Source organism: Triturus cristatus, chromosome 10 (assembly GCF_964204655.1).
Source record: "Triturus cristatus chromosome 10, aTriCri1.1, whole genome shotgun sequence".
Classification (NCBI taxonomy): domain Eukaryota; kingdom Metazoa; phylum Chordata; class Amphibia; order Caudata; family Salamandridae; genus Triturus; species Triturus cristatus.
The window spans coordinates 1,109,220,878-1,109,245,468 of NC_140593.1; the positions used below are offsets into that span (position 1 = coordinate 1,109,220,878).

At 46.4% G+C, this 24,591-nt stretch overlaps 1 protein-coding gene across 3 annotated transcripts in view; it reads right to left on the reverse strand.

The window, feature by feature from the left end:
- TRRAP (transformation/transcription domain associated protein) overlaps positions 1 to 24,591 on the reverse strand; it is a 1,075,110-nt gene that overhangs the window by 131,686 nt on the left and 918,833 nt on the right. For all 3 annotated transcript variants that reach the window (XM_085629333.1, XM_085629332.1, XM_085629331.1), the window contains 2 exons: positions 10,774 to 10,911; positions 4,958 to 5,070 (listed from right to left, as the gene is read on the reverse strand). In XM_085629333.1, coding sequence (XP_085485459.1) covers positions 4,958 to 5,070; positions 10,774 to 10,911 — 251 coding nt within the window. The remainder of the gene's footprint in view (positions 1 to 4,957; positions 5,071 to 10,773; positions 10,912 to 24,591) is intronic.

The following is a 24,591-nucleotide window of genomic DNA, read 5'->3' on the forward strand; positions in this document are numbered from 1 at the left end:
GTTGGGTATAGCTTGGTTACAGTAGCACATCCCGGTCATCATCATTGTCATTTCCAAATGGTGGCAAGCTCTGATCAGAGTCACACTCAAAAAGCTGTTGGAGAACTTGAGAGTGGCTCCACAACAGGGTTAGTGTTCTGTCAGAATGAGATTGAAACGGGACTGGACACATTATTGCAGCTTCCAGATGTGACCTTGGTCGAAGCAAAGGCGAGTTTGACTCGGAGTAAGACATTGGAATCGGTGCAGGGTATTCCTCTGGTGCTAGCAGTATCACCGCAGGCATTGATATCAAAAGGACTGGTGCAGATTTTGGGGCCGGAGCAGAAGTCACCACTGATGCACAATCCAAAGCAAGTTCAAGGGCATAGATGGGGCATAACTCGACTGGAAGTGCCTCCGGATGCTTGGGTCTCAAAAGCATGCCAGAGGGCATCAGGACAGTCTCAAAGATGTGCAACTTGGCCTCCCTGAAGGCCTCGATTTGTTGCGACATTGATGGATGACTCTGGGAATTCGAGGTTCAAGGGGACAAATCATGGAATCGGGACCTAAGTGAGACCATGTGGCACATTGATGCTCTTGTGTCTTCTCTGGAGACAGAAAAGCGCAATGGGGACATGTCTCGCTTGGCCTTCTTGTGCTTTTGCTTTGTCTTAGACCTGAACTTAAGCGAAGACTTCATACGTGACAATGCCTGGCGCAGGAATGGTCTCAGTAGTGGGAGTGAGTCCACGTTTGAGCTATGCTGGGGAGGCTTCTTCTAGTGTTGGGTATGCACACAGAAGCACATCACAGCCCCAGATCACCTTCAGGTTCATGAGAGGGCATTTCTCACAAGACTTGGAGTCGTGCCCTGAACCCAAACACCAAAGGCACATCCGGTGGACATTTATTTACGATTGACCTTGCACGGCTTAAATCCTCCAGCCTTGCGTGTGGACATAGTTGCTTTGCACACTTGTCAAACGTCAAAGAAAGAAGAGTGGAGCTACAGATCCGTGCCTGAAGACGCATAAAGAAAGGAACTCAAGTCAGTGTGCAGTGGTGGTGTCTATATCCGCCCGCTCTGTCACTTCTGGGCCGGAATGAAGACAACACGAAGCAGCACAATGACACAGACTGACACGCAGGAGCATTTCTGTGAAAAGCTTCCAGATACAGTCTAGCACTTGGGGATTTGGCTAAAGGTGAGAAATCCATGGTTAGAAGTATCTATCAAAACAAATGGTTAAAAGTAGCCAGCATCATCATGAGCAGACTGGAATTCTTCTCAGAGGATGGAAATGGAGGGTTTCAGGTGTGATAAGTCCGGCGTCAATGTTTCAAAAATCTGATTTATCCTCCTGAGGTCCCTCACCGACCTGAAATTTAGGAACATTCTGGCATTTTATGATTAAGCCCATATATGTATACCCAGAGGAAGCAAGTAATTTACTTGTTATTTATTGTTATTAGGAATAAAGTAAGCTTACTGTGCTGCTTCCAAACAAGTAACACTTTAAAAACTCAAAAGTTTATCTGAACAGGGGTCCTTACTTGTCAGAATGTGTATCAACAACTGCTTCTGAATGTCTTCATGATGAGTGTGTTTATGTGATCTGAGCAATAACATAGCCATTACTGTAGCTCGCACATAACAAAAATACAAACCTGCAACTGATACTTTGAGGTGATAGAATTGCTCAATGATATTTTAATGGTGCCATAGCAGAAGCCAGAGGAGTAGCCGGTCAAAGAAGTGGGACCGAAGTCACAGACGTGATATCTCCAATAGGCACATCAGAGATTGCTTCACTAATAACGACTATCTTGAGCATAGCAGTATGAAAAGCTGCTACTTGAACTGTACTACAGTAGAGCACAATTTAAGTGAAATGTACTTCAGACTTAAAGCACAGCATCTTCAGAACGAGAATAAACTCTGAAGAGGAATCCACCACTTCACCGTTTGAACCGGAATGATACTGAAATCATGTCAGAGATCAATTTATGAAGCAAGGAAGAAGACTAACCTCTGTGATCCATCTGTTTTCTATGCCTTGAATGGTGGTCAGCAGTTCCTCAGAGTGGAGGATGGAGCTACGAAGGTGACAAATTCCCATCAGAAGATGGGCCAGCAGGAAGGGAATATGGAAATAGGCATTCAGCCTAGTAAGGCATTGATAGGGTGCGGATCTAGTATAGGTCGAAGACCTCCGTCCTTCTTGGGCACCAGAAAGTGGCAGGAATGGCAACCATGCCCTACTTCTGGCATTGGCACCCTCTCAACAGCTTCTTTGGCCAGAATGGCTTGCACTTCCAGAGTGAGATGGGATGACAGTGGGAGGTGCGGCGAGGGAGAGGAAGGGCAGGGCATAACTTTTTTGACAATTTGCAGTACCCACCCGTCCGATGGGATCTCCTGCCAACCTGGATAGAATCGGTGGATTCTGTCTCCCACTGGGTGGCTGAGACCCTATAAGAGTTCACTTAAGAAGTTGGTGGGGAGTTGGGGGGATGGCAGACTGAGCGGCACACTGACCTTCACTGCTGGAGCGGTGGGCACCACAGTCTCGCCAGCAAAACTGCTGGATTCCCTGATTGGGAGGGACAGTCTGGTGGGAGGAAAGGTCTCGTCCAAAGCCACAAAAGGAATGTTGAAATTGTTCATGGAGAGGCTAGTTAGAAAGGCCTAGAGCGCAAACGGTAGTCCTACTCTTCTTGAAACGTTCACAGGCACCATCAGCCTTGTCCCTAAAGAGGCGAGTCCCATCGGACAGCATGTCCATCGGGGAGGACTGGACATCGCCCGAGAACCCAGTTGATCATAGCCACGCATGGCGACAAATAGAAACCATGGTGCCAATATCCCATCCGAAGGAGTTGGTGGTGTCCAAGCCACAACAAATTGTGAACCTAGCCACATCACGACCATCCTGAATGGCCTGTGACAGAACAGGGAGACGGACTTCAGAAACACATGATAGGACTTGCGCCACAGAGTCCCAGAGGATATGAGTTTAGAGGCCCAGCAAACACAATGCGCTAACTGACAATTTGGCCAAACTGGCCAAGGAGAAGAGGCATTTTTTGAATGTCGCTTCGATTTCCTGATATGGGGAGTGGCAAGAAAATTGTTGGGGTTGGTCCGACTGGTGGAGGCCTGCACTATTGGGCCCTCAGGAGAGGGGTGATGCGACAAGAAGACCAGGTCGCCTGCAGCAGGGCGATGACAACTGGCAATTTGCTGGTTAAACAGAGGGCCAATACAAGGCTTAGCCCAATCCCCTAGTAGGGTGTCTATCAAGGCCTCATTAAAAGGAAGGAGAGGTTCAAAAGCAGTCTGGCCAGGCTGCAAGACTTCTGTCAGGATGTTAGTTTTCACCACCATGGAGTGGAGGAGAAAAGGAGCTCAAGGATATAGGCCGCCCTATGCATAAACATGTGTTAGGATATAGATTTGTCTGTGGGCAGGGCAGGAAGCGGAGAAAAGGGCTGATTCAGAGGAAGTGTTCAGCCCGCTAGTGTCTTGCAAGTCCTCAGAGCAATTGTCATCGGCTGAGCAAACTCATCACCCTGGTCATAATTATTATCAGAGTCCATTAAAAAAAAAAAGAGACTGTAAAGACTGCTGCCTGCCTTGTGGTAAGACGAGTGCAGAAACCGCGGGATAATTCAGCTGCGACGTCGGTTGAATTTGTTCCAGGGTAAAGTCAGTGTTGTAAAGGACAAAGGGGCTACCTCTTTGGGCAGCAAAATCGGCACTTATGTCAACGTACCTGGGCCCAGAGTAGGCATGGGATCCAAAGGAAGTGTCGATACTGGAGACAAGGGTAGAAGTAATTTATAGTGTCCAGCAAGCGCTAAGGGTAAACCGGCCGCTTGTAATCCATGTAGTAGGCCATTCGGCTACGTGGGCACCGAAGGCACGTTAGAGGAAGTCAGTAAAGCACTGAAGAGCCAGAGCAGAGCTGAGCGAAACTTCGATCTTGTGCGACATGGCTAAAGGCCCCGGAAACTAGGGATGTGCTGTAATCAGCGGTGGAATTGGCTCCGAAGTTGGAAGATTTCTGGAACAGGACCGGCTCTGAGGAGCGGAACTCAGCTTAACTTATGTTTCTTGTGCTTACCTGAAGATTCGCTTGCGACTCAGACCAGCCTCAAGAGTGGCTCCGTCGACTGTGGGAACAGGACCAGGAATGAGCTTTGGACATGAAGCATGCCCGGCGCTTTGTTTCCTTGTGCTTAACAATGTGGAATTTCACCTTCGTTCCCTGATGGCATTGACGTGCTGTCCCTGCAGGTGTTGAAGTCCTGGCTCGACCCCAGGCACCACAGGCAAAACAGGCAGGGATCTGTCACAGACATCTGTTTGAGACAGTCCCTACAGGGCCTACAAATCTGTGTTAGGGGGTGACATCCATCAAAGACTAATGACATTTTGTGAGAAACATCGCAAAAAGTGGTCTCAGAGACTAGAAAAGTTCTGGATCAGTGTTTAAAGGCACAGAAAGGAATGGATTGATTTCAGTGTGTGGAAGTGGCTTCTTTACAGGCCTCTCACTTCCGGAGGGTAACAGTGTGGGTATGGGTCCATGTGGTGCACAGGTTCTACAAAAAAGGTTTCTTGATATACTCTGACACCTGGGGAATAATCAAAAGGATAGCAATCTGCGGCTAGAAGTCTATCAGAAAGTTTACGTTTTCGGGTAACATTTTTCAAGGTTATATTTTCAATATAATTAACTGTGATGAACCACTGTCTCGAACATATGGGGCTATAAACCAACAGAACTTTGTCATTTCTACTGCACCCTTTTTCTACAAACCCCTAAGTTGAAGTAATATAAACCTTGCAGTTTACCTGCTTCTGATCAGAGACCCCCCCCCCCAAGACAAACTGGGTGGTAAAAAAGGGAACTAGTCTAACTCTGAAAAATGACTTCATGTCTTAATAAAGCCTTCAAATTCTTACCGAATCCAGTTGTCTTCCCATAGCTGGTATTCTGGAAAGATGGCAGGTGAAGCATTATTTCTCTCATGATCCTTTCTGGCTTTCTCCATCGCTTTTTCATAAGATTCCTGTGCCTAGAAACAGTAGTAAAATGTTTAGTTTTTTCAAATGACATTTTTTTTTACCATACATTCCATTATATTGGACCTATGGGAATACATTCCCTTAGCAATGCATTAACTAGATTGGTCCATTTCACAAGCAAAGGATAGCTAAACCTACATAGGAACAGTCATTGACCAACTGACAATATTTTTTTTCACATTGGAAATGAAATATTTTAGCTGCATTTCACTACAGAATTTCTCAACATCCAACCCCTGGTGGATGTGACAGTCAATGAAGAACAATCCTACATTGCAAATGTTATAGTATATTTATTGTACCTTGAAATGCCCTGAAAAAACATACATTTTGTCTAGCATGTTGATGTTTTAAATTGGAAGGTATAGGTTAAGCATTACATGCAAAAGGTGTAATCTGCCACCTTATCGACAATGAAGTGCCAGTAGAACCCTGGTCTTTAGATCTCAACGATGTGTGCACCATTTGAAAATATCTTTGAACATGTCCATTTCAGGGCAATTGTAGTACTCCTTAAACACACACACCTTGGTTATTATGCTTTACATGTCATCCACTGCTCCACCAGTGGAACACTCTAGAAATGATGTAACATAGAATGTTGGCGTATGAATTACACAGTTGGAGAAGGGCTGAGCGCCTTGCTGGCTGCTCCTGGTGGGGCTGAATTACTGCTGTATTACTGATCTTGTAACTAACATGAATAAATCCTCCTGAACCTCATCTACTTGCGTGGAGTGATCACTACAATTTTATGGCGACGAGGATGGGATATTTAAAGTTGCCAAAAACCTACAGAACAGTGAGGCATTGAACACGAAATCAGCAACTACAGATTCGTCAACTGACACTAGATGGCAGCGTAACAGTGGGCAGTGAATACAGAAAAATCATAGCTGCATGAAACTATCTCAACCCAGTATTGAGCACGTTAAAACATCGTGGATTCGACAAACCTCACAATGGTGTTCAGTCAGTTTCAGGAGTGTTCACTTGGTCTGGTATTTTTCCTTAGCCTTTGTGGTGCGCCTGCCTTTTGGAAGATCCTTATGGATTTTACTCCATGCCTCTCCCAACAGTGAGTTTTCGGCAGGAGACTAGCTCTTCATTATGGGGCCAAGACAAGGACACTGTACTTTGTTTCCAGATCGGGTGGTGAGTTCTCCTTAAGTTCATTCGTTTTTCAAAATTCAATCTGATATGGTGTCTGCTGCAAAGTACTTTGGTTAGGGCAAGCCCAATTATCCTCCGGTTTTCAGAGGGCACTGCATCACCTACAAAGTAATTTCATGTTGCAAGTCTTCTGGACCTGTTTTGTTACCACAATGTCCTTTTCTCCTACTTTGGACGCCTGTCTCATTGGATCACGGTGACAGGCACACCTTTGGCAGTGATGCTTGCTATTTTGTTGTGCATTTTAACATATTATAACATTATTGTGACCTGTTTCCACAGGCATTAGACTTTTAGCGATCTACAGTAATTCTTATTTAATGGTTGTTACTGGTTGTGCACGTTCAAAAATCGTATTGTGTATTTTCAAGACATGTCTTGTCATATGTACATCGCTACATAATAGTCTAATGTTCCAGTTATCACACATGGTGTACAATATCTGTACCTTCACAGTGCTCATTGTTTTTACCTCATGGGGTGTCGTCTCTTTTGTAAGGTGCACAATATTTTTAGTGTTGTACGGTGCACAATATTTTTGTTAGTCCCGTCATTACAGTGCACATTGTCCTTACCTCCACACGAGGTGTCTTGCAAGGGTTTTAGTCCCGTCACTATGGTGCATAATACGTTACACGTTTACATCTTGTCCTACACAGGGTGTGTTGTTGGGTTCCCCGCCCTCTCGTTACAGTGCACAATGTTTATCATTCCCGCTACTGTAGTGCACAACATTGACCTCTCCACGAGGTATGTGTCTTATTACAGTGCACAATGTTTTCACCTCTTCACGGGGTGTTTCACGTGGGTTGTATTCCCACTACTCTTGTGCACAACATTGACCTCTCAACGAGGTATGTCTCATTTGTTTCAGTGCACACTGTTGTCCCGCACATACATGCACATTTCTTGACCTCTCCGTGAGGTGTGTTTTTGGATTTTTTCCTTTTTCTTGTGCATATCAATAGACCTCCAGTTGAGGTATATTTCACGGTCTTACACCTTCACTACTTAGTGCAATGTATAGACCAATCTTGTGGTTGCCTCTGCACGTTTGTATTGTTAACCACTGTGAGAAAGTGCCATCTTAAAATTTGTGGGCCAAGACCACTGCCATCACATTTGTAAACAACAGAGGGGCGGAAGTGAAGCAAAGGGATGAACAGCAAATTTAATTGTCGAACTCTCCCATAAACCAAAGGCAGCATCTGTGGGACTGCATGAAAGTACACATCCTGCAAGCACACAGATACCATTCAATCCTCTGGTTCAAGGGCATAAAGAACCTGGTCTGGGGCAGCATTTTTAATTTACCCTTCCGCATAAAGGTTTAAAGGGGTGAAGGTTTTAATACAGTTTTGATCCCGCCATCCTTCTAAGGCACCAGGAAACAGCTGAAGTAGCACACGTCGTCCTTTTGTAATTCCAGCACCCCCTAAATGCCCTCCTTGAACTTCAGGGACTTGATCTCATGTAAAAGAATGTCAGAATGATCTGCTAACACTAGAGTTGTAACGGGTGAGAAATGGTGGGAGGAAGAAAGGGGAGAAAGGAATTGCAAAGCAAATTGCCTTATAAAAATTGCAGCACCCACTGATCTGAAGTTATGGGTTTCTAGCTGGGTAGGTAATTCTACAGGTTTTGTATAGTCCTGCAAGGGGAAATCAAAGTACAGTGGAAGCCGTTGTGGTGGGAGAGGACGAGTTGGAAAATTGTTGCCACTGGCAGGATCCATAAACTCAGACACCCCCACATCCTCTGAAGCTGCAAAAAGTCTGGGTCTGCTGCTGGACTGGTTGTGACAGATACTGCTGTAAATAGGACAGACCCCGCCAGTCCCCTCTGTACTGCTAGTAAATTTGGCAGGCTTATAAAAGCAAGCCCAGGGAGCAAGACGTAACACAGCTATCTTTGGAGCACTCTAGCACTGAGTCAGCCTTTTCTCCAAAGAGCTGGGATCCATCAAAGAGCATGTCCACTAATGACATGTGGATGTTCCCAGAAATATCAGTAGCTCACACTTGATGTCTGATCACGACACTGGTGCCCATAGCATGACCCACACCGTCCACTGTGCCAATATCTGCCTGCAAAACATTTGTCACAGACAGTCTGCAAGATCTCTTTGGCAGTGTCACAGACAGTGTGTGTGTGTATATAACGGCCTAGAAGAACTATTCTATTGAGGGACATCAGTGCTAAACTGGTGGAGAAAAATACTCTCTTGTTGAATGCATTGATGCACTTTGACTCCCTACTTGGCGGCGCAGAAGGGAAGGAACGTGGGTCGACCATGCTCTTGTGTGCCTGGATCACCAACCTTTCAAGAACTGGATGATGCTGAGAAAAGTGAGGTCACCCAGTGTGTCGTCTCGCCACTGGCGGACTTACTGGGGGAGTTAAGCATGACTTTGTTCAAGTAGTTACTGAAGAGTCAATTAGAGCCTCACTGAATGGCAACAAGGGCTCAGCAATGTGGATGACCCAGATTGTAAACTTTCTATCAATAAATGTGACTTTGTTTCCACAGCAACAGTCAAAGACGCTCAGAAAAAATTCTGGACCCTGTTTATGAATCCCAAATGACAACCTACTCTCTCAATATTGTTTTGGAGCATACTCCTGAGATGGTTTACTGTGGTCTGCCAATATATGGCATTCTATTCCAGTTTGGAATAGGAGGATGTATTCTGGTATCTGAAGAAACTTCTTTATCTTATTCAGGGGAAAGAAAATGTTATGACAACACAGTGTCATAGCTGGATTTAAACAAACTGGGATGGTCTGTTACTCTTCCTTGTACCTGTACAAGGTTCAGCTGTAAGACTTCGAAGGATCATCATTCCATTGGCCTTCCATTATAAAGGAGAAAAGAATACGAAGGGGACTCAATGAGTAGATTACCCGTTGCTCCTTATAATCGGCAAATAAATATTCTGATCTTATTATTTACATCAACAAAAGGGATTTTCTCTAAATAGAACTTTTTGCTATAGTTGACTGATGCCACTGGCCACAGCTTTTTGTTAGACCTTGATTCTCTAAGGAATGTTCTCTTTCTGAACTATTCAGGAAAAGTCATTTCGTTTTACCGGACTACAAAGTTTTAAGACTAGCAACGCGAAAGATAACAGCCTAATTGTTGCCAAGACAGATTTTGGTTTTTGAACAAATTGTGCTCTCCTAAAATGTCCTGAAGGTTCTCTTGGTTTCAGACTCCCTTATTCTGCATGGAGGCTCCAATTGTTCCACCTATTCTTTGTAATGGCGATTTAAGATCATGGCCCCTGATAATCTAAGTAGTACACACATGAATATGTCAGAGCCTAACAACACTGCTGATTGTCCAACCAAGAAGGACTCAACATGGCATCCGTGTAACAACAAATGCTTTTGTTACTGGGCATTTGAATATTACATGATCCCTTTCCCAAGTCTCTTTAGCTAGCATAGTAGTAATCGTAACAGGTAGTAAATAAATACTGCCAGATTCCTGCAAGCATTATTTCTCTGTCTTCACTGTCTATCTTAAAAGGGCTTGCAAGCACTATCTCAGTGAAAGAAATTAATCAGTCAAGGGTCGATTTGCTCTTTTTTCCAGATAACATTTTTTTCCCCGCAGCAGTATGCATTTCCCCACAGCAGGATGCATATTCAATGCTTGCCAAGATGCTTTTATATAGCTCTAATTTGCCACATGTTAGCCATGTCAGGGCACCTGAAGACAGCGGAAAGGAGTTTACATGGTTCATGGATAGGGGTATTATGGATTTTTTAGGGTTTCTGAGATGGGTAGTGTATAAAGGTAGAAAGGGTTGTGTAGGGCGCAGGGATAGGTAGTGTATGGAGTTAGTATGAAGTTTTTAGAGCTCATGGGCAAGTAGTGTACAGGTGTTGTAAGGGGTGTTGAGGGATGGTTAGTGTACAGGAGTAGTAAGGTAATTTCAACGTGCAGGGATCAGTAACAAAATATTAAAATGAGAAATTACATTCATCTAACTATATTTTTGTAATTTGAAAAAAATATAATGAAACATCTTTATCAAAATTAATTTTAGCAGTAATACTTGAGTTAATTTATAATTTGTTATATATGGTATCATACACAGAGGCATACCTAAATGCTAAGCAAGAGTGAGTGACTCCAAGCGTGATTAGGAGGCAGCAGCAACATACTCTACCATACAGCTGGTCAAATCAAAAGCCATATATATGTATAGTTTAGGGTAAAGTACTTATTGCTATGTAAATGTACAAAGGATTCCAGGGAACAGTTAAAAGTATGTGATTCTGTGCCAGATACCAACAACTGAGAACCAATGTTACAGGAATCTAACTTTCTTTCCTCATCCAAGATTTATTTGTCCATTTGCTCTGAAAGAAGTTTACACACGCAAAAATACTTTCTGGGTGCTGAAATTATGTTTTAAGTTAAGAAGTGTACTGGTGTATGCATTTAAACAAGTATTTGTCTTTCATTAAATAATACACATCACAATCATGTTTTAAAAAAAATGTACCTGCTCAAAGAAGCCATGCTGTTCATATGCAATGGCAGTTGCTGTCTCTGGAAACTTGCAACGCTTCTGCCACAGACCAGCCCACATATCCTCCTCTTGTAATAGAGAGTACAATTCTGCGAGGGAATCCAGTATTTCCTGCAATGCATAACGATATTTTTATTGCAAACTGAGAGACAAATATTTTCAATTGGGTCACTGACATATTTTCTGTTATACCTGGTGATACGCAAATTCATAAAGCTCCTGTTACTTTAAAATAAAAATACTGCAAGGGGTCGGACTTGTTCATTTCTGGTTTGTTTTCACCTCCCCGGATTTCTGGCCAACTCTTCAGGCCAATCTCTGTTCAGTATGTACAGGCTTGCAGTGCAATGCATGTAGGCACACTTACTGGGATTAAAATACTCAGCATGGCTTGGAAACTCCCAGTTGTACAGCCACGTTTGTCTGGCATGCCCTACTCTTTTCCAGCAGTGAACCCCTAAATCTAAAACTCCACAGGGGTACTCCAATATGCTGACATGAGGTCACTCAAAGTGAACCCCATATTTGAGTGAGCGTCGTGACAGATAGTGTTGGCTGCTAGGTCAATAGAGGCATTTTACCAGCAGCCAAGTGGGAAGGGATTGCTACTATTTTTATCTGGCACTTTCAGCACAATGAGTTGAACTGCGCTGTACGCAGTTCATGAGGACACTGGCAAAGTGTGCCATACAGAACAAAGCAAGGTTGCGAGTAGGTGATTTAACCCTGCCGGGAAAGGGCACCTGTACTTAATTTTCATCATTAGACTCTGACTCAGAGCAAGGTAAAGAAAGACAGACAAGGGAGAAAGAGGAGAATGAGATAGACAGGAAAAGAGTGACCAATGGAGGAAAAAAATAGCCTGCAAGAGAGAGGAAGTGTAGGGTAGTGGAAATAGAGGCAAAAGGTATCAGTCAACTCTGGCATTCAGCAGCTCACGTGGTGGGCTCTTGAAAACTTTGGGCCCCAACACTTATTTAGATATATTAACAAATTAGGCACTCATTGCTACATTTTATAAATGTTGTCTCGCACCTCTGTCCCCATTCTATGAAAGCATAAATGGATCGAGACCCTATTCTTCCTTAAAGATATTACGAGAGGTGAACACAGATTGCTGGCTGTTATTCACTGTGTAGTACTTCATCTGAATTCCTAATTTTTGACAGAATACTACAGCAAGTCAGCTACTTTACTTCGATACCTCGAGAAACAGAAAATTAAGGGTATACCAGGAGTAACTTGAAATTCTAACTGGAGTATTACAGTATTAAAAAACTAGGGACATTTTGAGTGGGTGACAGGACCTGCAAAAGCTCTACTAAGTATCACCTGAACATCTAAGAATTTATAAAAAAAAGGACTCCCACCAACAGGCAGTAGCTAAAAGGCCAATTGATTCACTATCTGAAAACCCTCAATGTGCCCTGCTTTGATGAATATGGGCCTCATCAAAAAGGCACAATAGCAGCATCTGTGGGAAAACTGCCTCATCGGTTATACAAGACAAAACAATTACCAGTGTAGCCACAGAAAACAGTGAAGAAAACAGTACTCGGGACTCTTTTAAGAGGAACTAAAGAAGTGCTCATGTTCAGTATTTTTGGTCACCTCGGACGAAGAGATTTCTGTATATAAAACGCTTCTCAGAAGAATAAATGTACTATAACACCCACACTGGTGCATATTTCCTAATTAAAACAAAAAGTAAGAGGATTAGACAAATATCTGAGGACATAAGCAGTTTCATCTGGTATACCTTAAGTACAACTCTAGCCTAATCAGCTAAGGAATATGCTACTTACCAGTATGCATCTGTTCTTGGCATGTAGAGCTGCAGATCTACACACTGTGCATAGATCGCCATCTGGTGTTGGGCCTGGATGTTTGCACTTGTTTTTGTCTTGGAAAGTCTTTGGAAGTCACGAGGTATGTGACGACTCCTTTGGATCATAGTGCGCATGGGCATCGACTCCATCCTCAGATTGTTTTTCGCCAGCAGGGAAATGATGGAGCTTAGTAAGAAACAGGAAAGATGCCCATGTATGGTGTATCTAAGTAAGATAATACTGGAACAGATAAAGGTAGCCGGGGAGGCGGGTGGGCGTGTGTACATCTGTAGCTCTACATGCAAAGAACAGATGCATACTGGTAAGTAGCATATTCCGTTCGAGGCATATGAGCTGCAGATTACACACTTGTGCATAGATTATATAGCAGTTCCCAACCTTAGCGGCGACCACCCGTATCTGTTGCAGTGGTTTGAAATAGTGTTTTGAGTACAGCCTGGCCCACACTAGCTTGTTGTTTAGTTTGCACATCAACACAATAGTGTTTTGTGAATGTGTGCGGTGTAGATCATGTAGCTGCTTTGCAGATATCATCTAAGGGAATGTTCCCTAAAAATGCCATTGAAGCCCCTATCTTTCGTGTAGAGTGGGCTTTAGGAGGAACAGATAATGTACGTTTTGCTTTGTGGTAACAAATCGGTATGTATTTGACAATCCACCTAGCTAGCCCAGATTTTGATATGGGGTTGCCCTTGTGTGGTGGTGAGAAAGACACAAATAGTTGTTAGGTCTTACGAAAAGTTTGTGTTCTCTCTATGTAGTACAGTAGTGCTCTTTTGACATCTAAGTTGTGAAGATCTCTTTCTGCGACTGTTTGTGGCTGCGAGAAGAATACGGGCAGCTCCACAGATTGATTGAGGTGGAAGGGAGAAATGACTTTAGGGAGGAATTTAGGATTAGTTCGGAGAACAACCTTATTAAGATGCATCTGCAGAAAGGGTTCTTGAATGGTTAGTGCTTGCAGTTCACTAACTCTTCGTAGAGAAGTAAAGGCTACTAGGAAAGCAGTTTTCCATGTTAAGAATTGTAGCTCACATTTATGTAGGGGTTCAAATGGAGGACCCATTAGTCTTGTGAGAACGATTTTCAAATTCCACACAGGGAAAGGTGGTACTCTGGGGGGAATTATTCTTTTGAGTCCTTTCATAAAGGCCTTTATGGCAGGTACTCTGAAAAGTGAGAGGTGTTGTCTATTTTGTAAATATGCTGCTATGGCAGCAAGATGCAGTCTGATAGACGTGTAGGCTAGGTTGCATCTTTGGAGGTGTAGTAAGTAGCCTATGATGTGTTGGATAGACACATCGAGGGGATCAGTGTTGTTGTTATGGCAGTATATCACAAATATTTTCCACTTGGCTGCATAGCATGCTCTAGTGGTAGGCCGTATAGCTTCTTTGATGATGTTCATACAGTCAGGAGGAAGGTTAAGGTAACCGAATTCTAGGACTTCATGAGCCAGATCGCTAGGTTGAGCTGAGCTGGGTCTGGGTGTTGGATCTCTCCATGGTTCTGGGTTAGGAGGGGTGGAGAGAGGTGTACTTTTTGGTGCAGAACTACGGAGAGTTCCAGCAGTGTGGTGTACCATGGTTGTCTGGCCCAAGTTGGAGCAACTAGGATGAGCGTTAAGGAGTGTTGCTGTAGTTTGCACACCACTAGGGGAATGAGTGGGAGAGACGGAAAAGCGTACGCAAATCTGCCTGACCAGTTCATCCATATCGCATTTGCTTTGGACGATGGGTGAGGATACCTGGCGGCGAAGTTTGGCCATTTGGCATTTTTTGGGTGGCGAAGAGGTCTATCTGTGGTTGCCCCCACATCTGAAAAAACGGTTGAAGAACTTGTGGATGAAGTTCCCACTCGTGGATTGGTTGTGTTTGACCGCTCAACAGGTCGGCCATTGTGTTTTGGACTCCTGGGACATGTTGGGCTAGGAGAAAAATGTTCTGAGGTATAGCCCACCTCCATATGCTCTGTGTGAGCTGAGAGAGCTGCAGAGTGTGTGTCACGCCTTGTGTTTGGATATAACACATGGCTGTCATGTTGTCGGTGCGGACTAAGACAGTCTTGCCTGATATTTGTTTTGGAAATGCTTTTAAAGCTAGGAATATGGCTAGTAACTCCAGGTGGTTGATGTGGAGTAACTTTTGTTGATGTGTCAAACTGCCCTGCATGGTGTGATGTAGTATGTGAGCTCCCCAGCCTGAGAGCGATGCGTCTGCTGTCATGACTATTTGAGGAACTGGCTCGAGGAATGGTCGCCCTTTGGAAAGGTTCTTGGTGTTCCACCACTGCAGAGAGCGATGGGTACGACCGTCTACCAACACCAGATCTGTTAGCTGACCTTGAGCCTGGTTCCATTGGCGTGCTAAGCACTCTTGGAGAGGACGTATCTGGAGTCTTGCATGAGGCACTATGAATATGCAAGAGGCCATCATCCCTATTAGTTGCATGAACACTTGAGCTGGAAGAGAGTGTTGCGGTTGGAATCTGGTGAGAAGAGCTTGCATGCTCGCTATCCTGGCGGGACTGGCATAGGCGAGCGCTCTTGAGGTGTCTATTGTGGCACCGAGGTATTGTTGTGTGTGGGACGATTGCAGCTGGGACTTGGCGTGATTAATTGTGAACCCCAGGTCGTGAAGTTGTTGAATAGTGGCGTGAGTGTGTTGTACACACTGACTGTATGAGCTGGCTTTTATGAGCCCCTCATCTAGATATGGGAAGACATGGATGTGTTGTCTTCTTAGGTGTGCTGCCACCACTGCTAGGCACTTGGTAAACACCCTTGGTGCTGTGGTGACTCCAAATGGGAGTACTTTGAATTGATAGTGCTGACCGTCCACTACGAATCTGAGATATTTTCTGTGAGTGCTGTGAATAGGAATGTGGAAATAGGCATCCTTGAGGTCTAGAGTAGCAAGGAAGTCGCCCTGGGAAAGTAGAGGGAGGACCTGCTGAAGTGTGACCATGTGGAAGTGGTCTGAGTGTATGTATAGGTTTAGGGGGTCTGAGGTCTAAAATAGGCCTTAGAGATCCGTCCTTCTTTGGCATGAGAAAATAGAGGGAGTAAACTCCCTTGTTTCGTTGGTGCAGGGGAACTGGTTCTATTGCACTTTTTTGTAGGAGGGAGATTACCTCCTGCTTTAATAGTAACAGATGCTATTGTGACATTGGACGGTGTTTGGGTGGTATGGTTGGGGGGGGGGGGGGGGCGGTCGGGGGTATTGAATTATTTGGTGGACCCACCTTTCTGAAGTGATGTTTTCCCAGGCAGGGAGAAATTGGTGGAGTCTTCCCCCGACTGGAGTGGAATGGTCGGGGGGAAGTGGAGGGAAGTCATGGGGGGTGTGGAGGCAGAGCAGGAGTTGTTTTTGCCTCTGCTGTTGTTCCCCCTGTAACCACCCCTTTGGTAACCTCTAGTAAAGGTGGATTGGGCGGGAGCTTTGTAAGAGGTGGAGGGGCTATCAGAGGAGTAGCCTCGATGGGTGTTTCTGAAGGATGAGCGACGAAAGGACAGTCTGGGAGCTTGCGATAGCAAGGCTCCCATAGATTTGGAGGTGTCTGTATCCTTTTTCATTTTCTCAAGGGATACGTCTACATTGGGGCCAAATAGGTGTTGCTCATCAAAAGGGTGATTGAGTATAGAACTCTGGGCCTCAGGTTTAAAACCTGATATGCGTAACCAGGCATGCTTGCGCAAAAGGACACTGGTGTTTATTGCCCTTGAGGAGGTATCTGCTACATCTAGGGCACACCGAATGGAGGGGTTAGTGATGGTTTTACCCTCCTGGATGAGTTTACTGGCCCTGTTTTTATATTTGTCAGGGAGGTGCTGCATTATGGACTCAAGCTCATCATAATGTGCCCTGCTACATCTGGCTAGCAGCGCTTGGGTATTAGCAATACGGCAAATGTTTGCTGCCTGTGACGCTGTGCGTTTGCCAGAGGCGTCTAGGAGTTTTGATTCCTTGTCTGGTGGTGGTGCGTCACCTGATGTTTGGGAATTTGCTCTCTTCCTTGCATTAGAGACTACTAGGGAGTCTAGTGGTGCGGGGCCTTTAATGTATACTGGGTCAGTAGGAGCAGCTTTATACTTCTTTTCTATTCTCGGGTTGATAACTCGAGCTCTAACTGGGTCTTTAAAGATCTCTGGTGCGTGCTTAATGACCCCTTTAAGCATGGGCAGTGTTGAGGTGGACCTTTGTGTGGTATCAAAGGTGTCCATAAGAAAATCCTCCTCTACTGGGTCTGTATGCAGGGCAACCCCGTGGTATTGGGCAGCTCTGTGAAGGAGCTGGTTGAATCCGATATTGTCCTCTGGAGGGGAAGGCCTGGAGGGATAAATATCATCCTGTGGGGTGTAAGGGACATCTGGGACACTGTAATCGTCCCAGGGGTCAGGGGAGCCAGTAGGGGTAGGGTCCCCAAGGGATTGATCGCCCGCACCTCCCCCTGCATCATCTGAGGTGTTGTCATCATCATCATCATCTATTGGGGTAGGTGATGGTGTGGAAGAGCGGTGTGGTGGAGGAGGAGGAGAAGGAGAAGGAGGAAGTGGAGAAAGGATCCATAATGGAGAGGTAGCAAAGTCTCTCTTCTTTGGCGGCGGTGCGGGCGTTTGCGTTTCCAGGAGGTCTTTTCTTGATGCTAAGCATCTGGACGAAACAGTTCATCTGTGGAGACAGATCTTTCTGAGTCAAGGGTTTCGGTGCCGTAAGTTTTTTCGGCGTCGACTCGGTAGCGGTTCTAGTCTTGGAACCGTGTAGTTTTGAAGTGTCTTTATCAGTTGGAACCGGTTGCTGTTTTTTCGGTTCCGAGGTCTTTGGCTTGGAAGAATCGGGGCCTTTTGGTGGGCGTTGTTTAGTTGGCTCCGAGGGTGTTGTCGGTGCCGAGGAACTGGTGCTAGCCTTCGAAGCCGAGTGCTTTGATGTGGAAGCAGCGGTCGGCGTGGATGAGGACGAGGACGCCTTCTTCTTCGGTGCCTGAGTTCGTTTTTCAGTACCGAGGGTAGGCTGACTCGAGCCCGAGTCGCCTAAAGGCTTTAAAGGCTTCTTTACAGGGCCCGAAGGCGGGGCATGGGAAGCAGTGTCTCGGTGTGCACCTGGGCCCGAAGGTGGAGGTGGTACCGAAGCCTTTTTTGACAGTGTCGAGGGGGGGTGTGGATCGGGGTTGACGTCTGTACTCACGACCCTTTGAGCTGGAGTGATGTCTTCGACGTCGGAGTCATCTGCTTCGGAGGCGCTGGTGATGGCTTCCTCGACTCGACCCTGCTCAGGAACATGGACGCCCTCTTGAAAGATGTCGTCGGGGATCGAAGATGACGAGTGCGCCATTGTTCTTTGAGCTCGTCTGTCCCTGAAGGTCTTTTTGGAGCGGAAGGAGGCGCAAGCTGGACAGTCTCTGGCCTCGTGCTCCGGTGAGAGGCAGAGGTTGCACACCTCATGTAGGTCGATGTGGGGAAACTTCGACCCACATCGAGGACACTTTTTGAATGGCGTCCTTTCCATGAGCCGGAGATGAGGCCCAGGTAGGCCCGAAGGACCTTCGTCGACGACCGGAATCGAAGACTTTGAAGTTGAAGGGTCGCGTGTGATTGGAAAACTGGAACGCGAGAACACATCCGAGCCCAATGGCGGAAAATAATCTGAGGATGGAGACGATGCCCATGCGCACTATGATCCAAAGGAGGAGTCACATACCTCGTGACTTCCAAAGACTTTCCAAGACAAAAACAAGTGCAAACATCCGGGCCCAACAGCAGATGGCGATCTATGCACAGTGTGTAATCTGCAGCTCATATGCCTCGAACAGTATGTTTCTTCGAACTGTATCCAACCAGAAGGAATATGCTACTTACCAGTATGCATCTGTTCTTGGCATGCAGAGCTGCAGATCTACACACTTGTGCATAGATCGCCATCTGGTGTTGGGCCCGGATGTTTGCAGTTGTTTTTCCTCTTGGAAAGTCTTTGGAAGTCACGAGTTTGGTGACTCCTCCTTTGGATCGTATTGCGCATGGGCTTCGGCTCCATCCTCAGATTGTTTTTCACCAGCAGGGAAAGATGGAGCGTAGTAATAACAGTGAGGATGCCCATGTGTGTTGTATCTAAATAAGATAGACTGGAACAGATAAAGGCAGCCGGGTGGGCGTGTGTAGATCTGCAGCTCTACATGCCAAGAACAGATGCATACTGGTTAGTAGCATATTCCGTTCGATGCATATGAGCTGCAGATTACACACTTGTGCATAGATTATATAGCAGTACCCATCCTTAGTGGCGACCACCGGTATCTGTTGCAGTGGTTTGAAATAATGTTCTAAGTACAGCCTGGCCCACACTAGCCTGTTGCTTAGTTTGCACATCTACACAATAGTGTTTAGTGAAAGTGTGCGGTGTTGACCATGTAGCTGCTCTGCAGATATCATCTAATGGGATGTTCCCTACAAATGCCATTGAAGCCCCTATTTTACGTGTAGAGTGGGCTTTAGGGGGAACTGATAGCATTCGTTTTGCTTTGTAGTAGCAAATCTGAATGCATTTGACAATCCACCTAGCTATCCCCGACTTGGATATGGGGTTGCCTTTATGTGATGGTGAGAAAGAGATAAACAGTTGTTTGGTCTTACGGAAAGGTTGTGTTCTCTCTACGTAGTAGAGTAAGGCTCGTTTGACATCTAATGTGTGAAGAGCTCTTTCTGCAACCGTCTGTGGTTGCGAGAAGACGACTGGTAGTTCTACAGATTGGTTTAGGTGAAAGGGAGAAATGACCTTAGGGAGGAATTTTGGGTTGGTACGGAGAACAACCTTGTTCTGGTGCATTTGGAGAAAAGGTTCTTGAATGGTAAGTGCTTGTATCTCACTGACCCTTCTGAGGGAAGTGATGGCTACAAGAAAAGCAGTTTTCCATTCGAGAAATTGAAGTTCACATTTGTGAAGAGGTTCGAAGGGAGGCCCCATTAGTCTGGTGAGAACGATATTTAAGTTCCACACAGGTGAGGGTGGCACTTTGGGGGGAATTATTCTTTTAAGGCCTTCCATGAAGGCTTTAATGGCAGGTACTCTAAAGAGTGATAGATGTTGCCTGTTTTGTAGATAAGCTGCTATGGCTGCAAGGTGCAGTCTAATGGATGTATAGGCTAGATTGCATCTTTGTAGATGTAGTAAATAGCCTATGATGTGTTGAATAGACACATCTAGGGGATTGATGGTATTGTTGTTACAATAGACAACAACACGTTTCCACTTGGCCGCATAGCACGCTCTAGTGGTGGGTCGCCTAGCTTCTTTGATGACGTTCATACAGTCAGGGGGAAGATTTAGGTAACCAAATTCTAGGATTTCAGGAGCCAGATAGCAAGGTTGAGCTGAGCTGGGTCCGGGTGCCTGATCTCTCCATGGTTCTGGGTTAAGAGGTGTGGAGAGAGGTGTAATTTTTGGAGCGGTACTACGGATAGTTCCAGCAGTGTGGTGTACCACAGTTGTCTGGCCCAAGTTGGAGCTACTAGGATTAGTGTGAGGGAGTGTTGTTGTAGTTTGCGCACCACTAGTGGAATGAGTGGGAGAGGCGGAAAAGCGTATGCAAATCTGCCTGACCAGTTCATCTATATTGCATTGCCTTTGGACAATGGGTGTGGATATCTGGCGGCGAAGATTGGGCATTTTCGTGGGTGGCGAAGAGGTCTATCTGTGGATGCCCCCATATTTGAAAGTACGGGTGAAGAACTTGTGGGTGGAGTTCCCACTCGTGGAGGAGTTGTGTTTGTCTGCTGAGCAGATCTGCTATGGTGTTTTGGACTCCTGGGACATGTTGGGCTAGGAGAAAGATTTTCCGGGGTATGGCCCATCTCCATATGCTCTGTGCTAGCTGAGAGCGCTGTGGAGAGTGCGTGCCGCCTTGTTTTTGTATATAGTACATGGCTGTCATGTTGTCTGTGCGGACTAGGACTGCCTTACCTGAAATCTGTGTTTGAAAAGATTTTAGGGCTAAAAATATGGCTAGTAACTCCAGATGGTTGATGTGGAGTAACTTTTGTTGAGGTGTCCATCTGCCCTGCATGGTGTGATGTAATAGGTGAGCTCCCCAGCCGTTGTCAGTACTATCTTAGGAACCAGGTCCAGGAACGGTCGACCTTTGGAAAGGTTTGTGGTGGTCCACCACTGCAGAGAGCGATGGGTACAACCGTCTACCAACACCAGATCTGTTAATTGACCTTGGGCCTGGTTCCATTGGCGCGCTAAGCACTCTTGGAGAGGACGCATCTGGAGTCTTGCGTGAGGTACTATGAATATGCAAGAGGCCATCATCCCTATTAGTTGCATAAACACCCGAGCTGGAACAGAGTGTTGGGCCATAAATTTTGCGCATAGAGCCTGAATGCTTGTAATCCTGGCAGGACTGGGGTAGGCTAGCGCTTTTGAGGTGTCTATGGTTGCACCGAGGTATTGTTTTATGTAGGATGGATGTAGATGGGACTTTGCGTGGTTTACTGTGAAGCCCAGTTCGTGAAGTAGCTGGATAGTGGCGTGCGTGTGTTGTACACACTGGTTGTATGAGCTGGCTTTTATCAGCCAGTCGTCTAGGTATGGGAAGACATGGATGTGTGGTCTCCGCAGGTGTGCTGCCACTACTGCTAGGCACTTGGTGAATACTCGTGGTACTGTTGTGACTCCGAATGGGAGTACTTTGAATTGGTAGTGTTGGTTGTCCACTACAAATCTGAGGAACTTCCTGTGAGTGTTGTGCACAGGAATGTGGGAATAAGCGTCTTTTAGGTCTAAAGTGGTCAGGAAGTCGTTTTGGGAGAGCAGTGGAAGTACCTGCTGAAGTGTTACCATGTTAAAATGGTCTAAGTGTATGTATGTGTTTAGGGGCCGGAGGTCTAGGATGGGCCGTAGGGTCTAGTCCCTTTTTGGTTTGAGAAAATATAGGGAGTAAACCCCCATATTTCGTTGGTTGGTAGGAACTTGTTCTGTCGCCCCTTTTTGTAGGAGGGAGATTACCTCCTGCTTTAGCAATGTTAGATGTTCCTGTGACATTAGGAGTTGTCTGGTTGGAATGTTTGGGGGGGTAGATATTAGTTCTAGGCAGTAGCCTGACCGAATTATTTGTGTTACCCATTTGTCTGAGGTGATGGTAGCCCAGACAGGAAGGAAATTTTGGAGTCTGCCCACGACCAGAGTGGGATGGTCTGGGGGAGTGGAGGGAAGTCATTGGGTAGGTGTGGAGGCAGAGCGGGCGGTGTTTGTCTTGCCTATGCCTTTATTATTGTTGCCCCTGCTTTGGTAACCCCTTGTGAAGGTGGATTGGGTAGGGGCTTTATATGAAGTGGAAGCGGTATCAGAGGAGTAGGCTCTGGATGTGCTCCGAAAGGAAGAACGGCGAAAGGAACGCCTGGGAGGGTGTGATTGTAAGGCTCCCATAGATTTCGCCGTATTCGTGTCTTTTTTCATCTTTTCTAGGGCCTCATCTATTTTTGGGCCGAACAGATGTTCCTGGTCAAAGGGATGGTTCAGGATGGAAGCTTGTACTTCTGGTTTAAATCCTGAGATCCTCAGCCAGGCATGGCGACGGAGGAGGACGCTAGTATTGATGGACCTGGAGGCGGTGTCCTCTGCATCTAGGGCACAACGGATGGAGGTATTAGTGATGGTTTTGCCCTCCTGAATTAACTCGTTTTCCCCATTTTTGTATTTGTCAGGGAGGTGTTGCATTATGGCTTCTAGTTCGTCATAATGGGCCCTGTCATATCTTGCTAGTAGCGCTTGTGTATTAGCGATACGCCATATGTTGGCAGCTTGTGATGCAGTGCGCTTGCCGGATGCGTCCAAGAGTTTTGACTCTTTGTCAGGTGGTGGTGCTTCGCCTGACGCCTGGGAGTTGGACCTCTTTCGTGCTGTGGACACTACGAGGGAATCTAGTGGTGCTGGCCCTCGGATGTAGGAGGGATCTGTAGGGGCGGCTTTATATTTTTTCTCAATGCGCGGGTTAATGACCCTGGCTCTGACTGGGTCTTTAAAGACCTCTGGCGCATGTTTTATAACTACTTTGAGCATGGGCAGTATGGAGGTGGCCCTATGCGTGGTGTCGAAAGTATTGAGGAGGAAATCCTCCTCCACGGGGTCGGTATGGAGATCTACCCCGTGATAGTGTGCAGCCCTTTGGAGTAAGTGGTTGAACCCCAATGAGTCTTCTGGTGGGGATGGTCTCGAAGGATAGAGATCATCTTGTGGGACGTTAGGGATGTCGGGGGTATTATAGTCGTCCCATGGATCTGGGGAGCCTGTGGGAGTAGGGTCCCCTGTAGGTAAGTCATGGGGCATGTCCCCTATGTCATCATATGTGTCATCATGATCATCATCATCCGGAGGGGGTGTTGGGGAATGATGAGGAGGGGGTGGTGAAGGTGGAGGAGGGGAAGGTGGAGGGGGTGGAAGAGGTGGGGAAGGTATTCTGAAAGGTGAGGTAGCAGAGTCCTTCCTCTTTGGAGGTGGAGCTGGAGCTGGGGCAGGTTTTTCCAGCTGTCTCTTTTTGATGCTGAGCATCAAATGTCCGGTTTTGGGATCCTTAGTCAATGTCTTTTGCAATGGATCCGGTGTAAAGAGTTCTTCTGAAGGTGGTTTATCCGTCGGCGCCAAAGGCATCGGGCCGTTGGTTTTCTGGCTTTAGTGTCCTGTTTGGAACTATGCGGCTTGGAAAGGGCTTTTTGTTTGGTCGGTGCCGAGATGGGTTTCGGCTTCGAGATCTCGGTGCCGGTGTCCTTGTGTGCTTTTGTCGGTGCCGGGGATGGTGTCGGTACCGAGGAGCTGGAGCTGGGTTTCAGCACCGAGTGTTTCGGTATGGAGCTCGGTGCCGAAGAGGAGGCCATTTTCTTTTTTGGTGTCAGTGCGGAGGAGTGTTTCTCGGCACCAACGGTGGGCTGGCTCGAGCCTGAGCCGCCGGAAGGCTTAATCGGCTTCTTTACCGGTCCCGAAGGTGCGGTGTGGGAAGCAGTGTCCGTGGTCTTACCTAGGACCGGATGCGAAGGCGTGACCGAAGCCTTTTTCGGTGCTGGCGAAGGTGTGGGGGCAAATTGGTACTCACGACCCTCTGTGCCGGAGTGATGTCCTCCACATCTGAATCTTCGGCTTCGGAGGCACTGACGAGGCCCTCGTCGGTGTGGTGTTCTTCTGGAGCTTTGACGCCCTCTCCAAAGATGTCATTTGGAATCGCCGTCAACTAGTGTGCCATGGTTCTTCTTGCCCTTCGGTCTCGAATAGTTTTCTTGGACCGGAAGGACTTGCACGCCGGACAGTCTCGAGCCTCGTGTTCAGGGGAGAGGCAGAGGTTACATACTTCGTGGAGATCAGTGTGGGGAAATTTGGACCCACATCGAGGGCACTTCTTGAAGGGAGTCCTTTCCATTAGCCAGGACCGGAGCTTGGGTAGGCCCGAAGGCCGTCGTCGACGACGAGTGGAGTCGAAGGTGTTGATCGATGAGAGACGCGCCGAGTGTGGAGATCGCGATCGAAACAATACCGCGAATTGGGGCGAGGATTGCGCGTCGATTGAACTGGAAACCTGTTCGGAACCGGAGCGCGAAGATCACATCCGAGCCCGATGGCGGAAAAAAACTATCTGAGGATGGAGCCGAAGCCCATGCGCAATACGATCCAAAGGAGGAGTCACCGACCTCGTGGCTTCCAAAGACTTTCCAAGAGGAAAAACAACTGCAAACATCCGGGCCCAACACCAGATGGCGATCTATGCACAAGTGTGTAATCTGCAGCTCATATGCCTCGAACACATACTTCTTCAGATTTCACTGCCTGAATTAATCCCTGTTAAAATTCTTTCCAACGCAATTTACTCTCTCCACTGACAAATAAGCTTGAAGGTTGAAGATTCCATGAACCAGACTGCTTCCTTTCTGTTCAAAGAGCGTTTGGTTGCCAGACATTACTGC